Genomic DNA, 8522 nt, shown 5'->3' with positions numbered 1-8522 from the left:
GCACGGCCCCAATTGCCGAGATCATTGGTAGCCGAGATGCTTCTGGCCCAGTGGCCAAGTGGGCCATAGAGTTGGCTCCCTACACCATCCACTACCAACCCCGCACCGCCATCAAGTCACAAGCACTGGCCGACTTCCTCGTCGACTGGGCCGAGACCCAGTACCTACCTCCAGCGCCTGATTCCACCCATTGGCGGATGCATTTCGACGGCTCCAAGATGCCCACTGGCTTGGGAGCCGGCGTCGTCCTCACCTCCCCCAAAGGCTATAATCTCAAATACGCGCTGCAAATCCACTTTGCCACCTCCAATAACGTCGCCGAGTATGAGGCGCTCATTCATGGGCTCCGGCTTGCCAAAGAACTTGGCATCCGCCGGATCTTGTGTTATGGCGACTCGGACTTAGTGGTCCAGCAATCATCCGGCGACTGGGACGCGAAAGATGCAAACATGGCGAGTTACCGTTTCCTCGTGTAGCAACTTAGCGGGTATTTCGAAGGGTGCGAGTTTCTCCATGTGCCAAGAAATGACAACGACCAAGCAGATGCCTTGGCACGAACAGGCTCTACCTGCCAAGCAGTCAAACGGCCAAGTGGAGCGAGCAAACGGCCTCATCCTGTCCGACATCAAGCCTCGACTGATCGAGCCTCTAGAGCGCCCGGCTAGCTGCTGGCTCGACGAGCTGCCAGCCGTCCTATGGAGTCTGCGCACGACTCCAAACAAGTCAACCGGCTTCACGCCCTTCTTCCTCGTGTACGGTGCTGAAGCCGTCATTCCAACAGACATAGAGTTTGACTCCCCACGAGTAACCATGTACACCGAGGAGGAAGCAGAAGAAGCACGACAAGACGACGTCGATCTGCTGGAAGAGGGCCGGCTGTTGGCACTCAGCCGGTCCAGCATCTACCAGCAGAGCCTACGCCGATACCACAACAAGAAGGTCAGGCCAAGATCTTTCCAAGAAGGCGACCTTGTGCTCTGGCTGATCCAGCGAACAGCCGGCCAGCACAAGCTGTCGGCGCCTTGGGAAGGCCCTTTCATCATCAGCAAAGTACTGGGCAACGATTCCTACTACCTGATCGACGCTCAGAAGCCCCGAGCACGCAAGAGGGACGACTCCGGCAAGGAGTCAGAGCGGCCATGGAATGCAAATCTCCTTCGAAGATTTTACAGTTGATGCAGTATGTACCACGCTACCCTTTGTATTAAAGTACCAAGACTTCGGGCCCCCCGAGACGAGCTCGGGGACTGCCCTCTTCTGTCTGTATGGTAAAACTTATGACTGCGAGTATGTTACTCCTTCTTATGTCGTTTCGCACCGGGCTTGACAAGTCGGCCCGGGGACTTGCCGCCTTACACTATGAAATGCTTCCTACAGTCAGACAAGTAGTGTGTAAATGCCTAAACCGTCTCCTGTCAGAAGCCGCAGCTCACAGAGCGACTGTACGGTGGGCAGTAGTAAGGTAGAATGGGCATTCGCATGAAAATGGCTAAGGACTCAAAGCATAAAACATAGCTCAAGACAGCTTCCAGCCTTTCTCGCAAACCGACTCTTGGATAGTCGGATTGCCGTCTTCTATCTAACTTGCTCAATTTTTTTTTGAAAATGGCTAAGTACTTTCTTTCCCAAAGTAGCCTAGCACTTGATCCAGCGACAGTCCGCAGAGCGGCTGTCCGATTGGCAAGGCAGGCAACTAAGAGAAAGCGGCAAAGGAAAAAAGCCAAAAGAGCAATGAGCAAGAAAAGGTAGATATATATATTTACATAACATAGGCCCTTGGCCGAATTGTCGAGTAGAGGTTCAAAATACACCGCGCGGGTGGAATTGTGTGAATTAACAAAGTTCTTCAAAGACTACTGAAGCAGACAAAACAAAGATACAGCGGCAACTTAGGAAGCAGCAGACGGACTCGGAGGGTCGGAGGAGGCGCCAGCGCCAGGCGTCGGGGCGGCCGACTGGCTAGTCTCGGCTTGATCGCCTCTGGCAGCAGTCGGGTCGGTTGCACGCGGCTCGTTGCTGGAGGCACGATCGAGCTGAGGCTGGCCGTCTGCTCCCTCTTCTGGTGCCTCCGCCTCGCCTCCGTCCTCCGCCTCGCCCTCTTCCTCGACGCTGGAGCCAATCACCTCCGCCGAGTCCTCGCTGTAGTCTGGGTTCATCCCAAACCACTCTGGCGGTACCTCCTCGCCGTCTTCAGACCGCTCGGGGACGAAGATGCTGGTGTCGGTGTACTCGGTGATCGCCGTAGCACGCTTGACGCGGGCGTCTTCCGTGGCCGCCAGCTCCGGCTGGGCCTCCGACCGAAGCGTGGCCAGCCGGTCTAGGTCCAGCCCCGGATACCATGCCTTGACGAACTCCAAGGCCCGGCGCGCTCCAGCTCGGGCTGAAGAGCCCTTCCAGGCCTCAAGACGACCGGCCGCGACCTCCAGCCAGTCGGCCATCAGGCTGGGGGTGCGCGGAGCCTGCATATCAGGCCACAGGGCGGCAATCGCCTGGGCACCGACACGCTGAAGCCGGCGCTGCATCCGGTGAGCCGGCCGGAGGCGAGCCTCGATGCTCAGGATGTGCTCGTCAAGAGTTCGGGGGGCATCGGCGGCAATCTCTGCGCCCTCCGCCCTCCGACCTTCACGGTCAGCCTCGATGGCTTGGATGGCGGCCTGCGACTGCCCAGGGAAGAAGTCTGCAAAGACGCGAAGAAATGAAGAAGCTAGTCAAAAACCAGGAGTCGGCATGACTTAAATCGGCAGCTCGAAGAAAGAAAATAAAGAGGCGCACCATCAACAATGTCTTCAATCTCATGGAAGCCGGAGGACAGCAGCGCCTCCTTGTCAGACCAGGAGGAGCGCTCGCTCGCGAACTCGGCCAAGAGGGCGGTTTCCGTCTCCTCCGCCTCCCTCGGCGACTTCACAAGCAGCTCCTTCTGCTCTGCCAATTGTGTGGCCAGCATATCGCGCTCCGTGGCGAGCTTGCTGCACTCCTCCTCTTTGGCGCGCAAAGTGGAGTTGGCGTCGCTCAGCTGCTGTTGAAGAGCAGTGTTGGCCCCTGAGAAGAAGAAAGAAAGAAGGCATCAAGCCACCAGTAAAGAAGGTCGCCGGGGAGATCCGGCCCGACTGCTCAGCAGTCGGCCCGAATCTCGGGGACTACAGCCCGCGGGTGCGCCAGCGTGCCCCCGCGAAGAAGGAAAAGGACTTACTCCGGCTCTTCGATAGATCGGCGGTCCGCTTGCCCAGCTCTTCAACGTTACGGTTGAAGGAAGTGACTCGGAGGTTGTGGTAATCCTGCGATGAACGTTTAGACAAAAAGTTAGTACCCAAAGTTCATCAATTGGAGTTCCGGGCTGCCTGCTCAGCAGCTAGCCCGAAACTCGGGGACTACACCCAGTGGGTGCGCTGGCGCGCCCCCACAGAGAGGAACAAGAAAAACAAAGGCCAAAAGGAAAAACATACCCGGACGGCTGCCCGCGACGCCAGGTATGCCTTGGTGCAATTCTGGAGAGCGTCGCCCTCGGCACGACGCTTCGCCTGGACGTCTAGGAGCGCCTGGTTCAGCGGCCCTGTGCCGCCTCCTCGCACCCACCCAATGGGCGCGGCGCTTGTTGCCTCGGCGTCTGGGATCGCTGAGCTGGCAGCACCGGTTTCCAGGGGACGGGGCGCCGAAGTCGCCTTCTCCAGACGGCGGCGCGTTGGTGAGCCGACTTGGAGGAGTAGCCTCGCCACGGCCTCGTCTTCGGTCAGCGGCACCGGAGGGCCCGCCGGCTGCTCGCCCTGCACATCTTCAGACGGCGGCGGAGGCGGCGGCGGAACGTTCGCCTCCGGCATACAGGGGTCGCCGCCCTCCCCCACCAAGACGGGGTTCTCCCCGCCGGCTTCCCCAGTCTGCCCCGTGAACTCTGGAGGCAGCGGCGCAGAGTTCAACAGGGTGACGAGCACTGCCGACTGGCGGCGTGCGGCTTCCTCAGCCTGCTGCTTCGCCGCGGCGGCGGCTTCGGCCTCCGCTAGTTTTTTCTAGTAGAGGCCTCCGCCCTGTCGGCCTCCGCCTTCTCCAGGCGGAGGGACTCTTCTTCGTTGCACTTCTCCTGCGCATTCCGCTCCGTCGTCTCTCGGAGGTCAGCAGCGGGATCAATCTGCCGAGTGGTGGCGGACGTCTCCGCTGACCCCATGACGGAGGCGGTGCTGACCCTCTCAAGAGAGAGGGGAGCCCTGAAGCAAGAGGGGCAAGCAGAGACTCAGACAAATCACGAAGAAAGAATAAAACTTTGAAGACAGAATACTTACACGGAGACCAACGGGGGCTTCTTCACTTCCTTACGGAAGCGGACGGCCTTCGCGGCCGCCTCGTCCTGCCGGGTCACTGCGGCCGAACCCTTGGGCTTCTTCGGCCGACTGCCAAACAAGGTCGGCACGGCCCTGCGATTTTTCCCGCCGCCTGGAGCGCCCGGCGTGGCAGAAGAACCCGCGCCAGGCTAGCTAGCTCCTGGCCGATGGCGAGGGGCGACTTCTCCCTCGGCATCGTCGTCAGGCCAGTCGGCGAAAGGGGCCGAAGGCCTGAAGTCGCCCGCTGTTCCTCCTCCTCCCTCAGCGTCGTCTTCCAGAGCCGCCGCCCCCAGATCGGGGTCGTCGACGTCGCTCTCCGCCCGGTCGGCGAGGAACTCGCGGGCAGGCCCCGAGGTGCCGGCTGGTGGGTGGAGGAGGGGATTCTAACCAAAGCCGACTAGTCAAAACAAAACTCGGCAAGAAGAAGACAATCCAAAGAAAGAAAAGAAAGGCGACTCACCATGGGCGGGGGGTTGGCGCGGGAGTACGGCTCCTTGCCGAATCGCCAGTCCTCCAGGAGCCTGCTGTCCGAGAGGTAGTTCACCATGAAGGCCACCTCTTCGTGAGGCATGTCCTTGGTGCACATCCGACTCGGATCGCGGTGCCCGCTCATTTGGCATATCATATGAGGGCGGCCTTGGAGTGGGAGAACTCGGCGCGAAACGAAGGCGGCCAGCAGGTCCGGACCAGTCAGACCCTCCGACTGCATCAGCACTCGAAGTCGTGTGACGGCGCCGGCTCCCGCAGGCGTCAGCGACTTGGCCCGGTACGACCAGTTGGGCAGTCGCCCAGCCGGCGGGCCGGCTTTGAAAGCCGGCAAGTTGACCCAGTCTCCCCTCGCGGAGGCGTTCTTGACGTAGAAGTAGGATCTCTGCCACATCTTCACCGACTTGGGGTCTTCATGAACTTCGGAGCCGTCCCAGGTGCCGGAGCGCACTGGGGGAGGCGCGGCGGTGGAGGAAGAACTCATCACGAGCTGTCGCCGCAGCGTTCGCCGGAGCTTGGGCGTGCGGCGGAGCGAAGAAGAGAAGAGGAAGGTGGATAGCGAGGAGCAGCAAGGAAGAAGAGAACGAGGAGTAGTGGGAAGGAGGGGTGAGCGAGCCCCCCCTCTTCCGCCTACTTATAGCCTCGTGGGCTGCGAAGCTGAGGGGGCGGACATGGGGATTTACTGCGCCCACAACCCCACGACCCCCATGACCCATGATAAAGTTACTGCACGCAGTAACTCCACGGGAATCCCAACCATCCACCGGGGCCGCAGCGGATCCGCTCGGGCGCCGAGGCGCGGTAGTGGCGGGCCCCGCCTATGGGCCTGTCCTATCGCGCACGTAGGTTGGCAGGACGGCCTTGCCACATGCCCTCGCGTGACAGGCCAAGAACGGGCGGCAGCCTGGAGGCTTAGCTAGCACGCCCCTTAAATCCCGCCGCGACATTCGAAATGCTGAGCAAGTCGGAATTAAGTGAGTCCGAGTTGAGCAAAAACGACTCCTTCTAGTTGGCCCGGCAGAAGTCAATCAAAGACCATGTGTTGAGCACCCGGAAAGAGAAACTGCTGAGGCTTCTCTGCCGATCGTCCGCGGCGCCTCACTAGCTTCGGGGACTACTGTCGGAGTAATGGGCCACGGGTAGGCCAACACGAGTCCATAACCTTTCAAGACATCGGGGCAGGCAGTGCCCCTCAAGACCCCAGGACAAAGAGCCGCCTCCTGAGGAATCGACGGCAAGGCGGCTGACTGCCCGCTCACGGCCGAGTCCCAGGGACGACTTCCAGAGAAGCCGGCTTTGGGGAGTCGGCCTGCGACTCCAGCAAACCCCATGAAATCATCAAAGGGGATGAGGCAGGGGCGTGGCTACAGCAAAGCCCACCCCCGCCCCTCACCAAGGGCACGCATGGCCACCGCACGCCGTACCCCGGAAGATCTCCGTGCGGCGTGGCACTGTTGCCATGCCGGCCCTGACATCAGCACCGCAGGGCCAAATCTTGCACCCACGACGGCTTGTCTGTACGGCCTGGAGGCAGCAGGGCCCACCAGTCAGTGAGACCTCAGGAGACGGCGGGAGAACCACCAGTCGGACCCGTCGGGAGTCGGCCCGGGGGAGTCAGCCGAGCCCTTCCTCGGGGCCCACGCGCCATTAATCAAGATGAGATGGGGAGTGGCAATAGTGATCGCCCTCCAGGCGGCGGGGCTGTTGCCACGATCTCATGATCAAGCCTGCGTCATCAGAAGTACGACTACACTAATCAACAGCCAGCAAGACCCGCCCGCGGCGGACCCAACCAGTCGGCGAGGCCCGCCAATCGGCGGGCCCCAGCAGTCAGCAGAGAAGACGGAGGCCAGAGGCACTAACGGCTGGGCCCGCGCCCAGCCGGATTACCATTGTACCCCTGGGGGTAGGCCTATATAAACCCCCCAGGGAACCCATGCAAAGGGTTGGAACCCATTAGCTCTAGACCAAATCATATAGAAAGGAGAGAGCTAGTCTTGCCCTCTCCCACCACCAGAAAACAGCTCAAGGAGCAACCGTGTAAGCACTTGGCCATAGTGATCATGCGGAGACCCCGCAGAGCAGCAGTAGGGGTATTATCTCCCCAGAGAGCCCCGAAGCTGGGTAAGATTCGCCGGCGTGCATGTCTACGCCTCATCCCGTTTCCAGGCACCGGCGATGTTCTACTCGCCCTCACCATGATAAGCCATCCATTGGCATATGTCGCACCAAACCCCTGACACTCCATCCCGGTAGAGGTGGGCCTGGGTTCCCGACGGCCCCCGACTGTTGCTTTGTGGCAGAGCGACAGGGCAGGTTGAGACCACCTAGGAGAGAGGTGGGCCTGGCCCTGGTCGGCGTTCGCGGATACTTAACACGCTTAACGAGATCTTGGTATTTGATCTGAGTCTGGCTACTGGCCTATACGCACTAATCATCTACGCGGGGACAGTTATGGGCACTCGACATCGTGGTATCAGCCGAAGCCTTGGTGATGTCAGCGACTGAGCGGTGCGTGCCGGGTTGGACCGCGTAACGCAACTTCCTTTGTAATGGAGGTTGCTAGGTCTGCTCACCGGCCACGTACGCAACGTGCAGGTGTGCAATGGGCGATGGGCCCAGACCCCTGCGCCATAGGATTTAGGCCGGCGTGCTAACCTCTCTGTTGTGCCTAGGTAGGGCTGCGACGTGTTGATCTTTCGAGGCCGGGCATGACCCAGAAAACTGTGTCCGGACAAAGGGGATCGAGCGTGTTGGGTTATGTGGTGCACCCCTGCAGGGAAGTTAATCTATTCGAATAGCCGTGATCTTCGGTAACAGGACGCCTTGGAGTTGTACCTTGACCTTATGACAACTAGGACCAGATACTTAATAAAACACACCCTTCCAAGTGCCAGATACAACCGGTGATCGCTCTCTCACAGGGCGACGAGGGGAGGATCATCGGTTAGGATTATGCTACACGATGCTACTTGGTGAACTTGCCATCTACTCTCTTCTCCTGCTGCAAGATGGAGGTTACGAGAAGCGTAGACTTCGATAGGACTAGCTATCTCCCTCTTATTCCGACATTATGCAGTTCAGTCCACATATGATAGCCTTTTCCATTTGATACCAATGCATACATATGTAGTGTAGCTCCTTGCTTGCGAGTACTTTGGATGAGTACTCATGGTTGCTTTGCTCTCCCTTTTCCCCCTTTCTATACTCGATTGTTGCGACCAGACGTTGGAGCCCAGGAGCCAGACGCCACCATCGACGACGACTACTACTACTCGGGAGGTGCCTACTACTATGTGTAGGCCGCTGACGACGACCAGGAGTAGATTAGGAGGATCCCAGGCAGGAGGCATGCGCCTCTTTCGATCTGTATCCCAGTTTGTGCTAGACTTCTTAAGGCAAACTTGTTTAACTTATGTCTGTACTCAGATATTGTTGCTTCCGCTAACTCGTCTATGATCGAGCTCTTGTATTCAAGCCTTCGAGGCCCCTGGCTCGTAATATGATACTTGTATGACTTATTTTATTTGTAGAGTTGTGTTGTGATATCTTGATCATACACGTTTGCGTGTATGATTAGTGTACGATTGAATCGGGGGCGTCACAAGTTGGTATCAGAGCCGACTGCCTGTAGGAATCCCCCTTCCAACTCCTTGGCGAAGTCGAGTCTAGACATTGCAAAAACTTTTTACTAACATGGTTGTGTGTCTTTCGGGCACACGTCAC

The 8522-nt window shown here is 58.9% G+C and overlaps 1 protein-coding gene across 1 annotated transcript; it reads right to left on the bottom strand.

The window, feature by feature from the left end:
* Positions 1-1889: 1889 nt before the first annotated feature.
* On the bottom strand, positions 1890-3815 carry LOC147975502 (uncharacterized). Its single transcript, XM_087520455.1, has 3 exons — positions 3738-3815; positions 2773-2821; positions 1890-2677 (listed from the first exon to the last, which is right to left on the bottom strand). The coding sequence occupies exons 1-3, from the start codon at positions 3813-3815 to the stop codon at positions 1890-1892; spliced, it is 915 nt and encodes a 304-aa protein (XP_087376581.1).
* Positions 3816-8522: the final 4707 nt, after the last annotated feature.

Source organism: Triticum urartu, chromosome 4A, assembly GCF_056163025.1.
Source record: "Triticum urartu cultivar PI428250 chromosome 4A, HENAU_Tu73, whole genome shotgun sequence".
In the NCBI taxonomy this organism is placed as follows: Eukaryota; Viridiplantae; Streptophyta; class Magnoliopsida; order Poales; family Poaceae; genus Triticum; species Triticum urartu.
The sequence above is the reverse complement of the archived record's forward strand: the minus strand, read 5'-3'. Positions and strand labels throughout refer to the sequence as shown.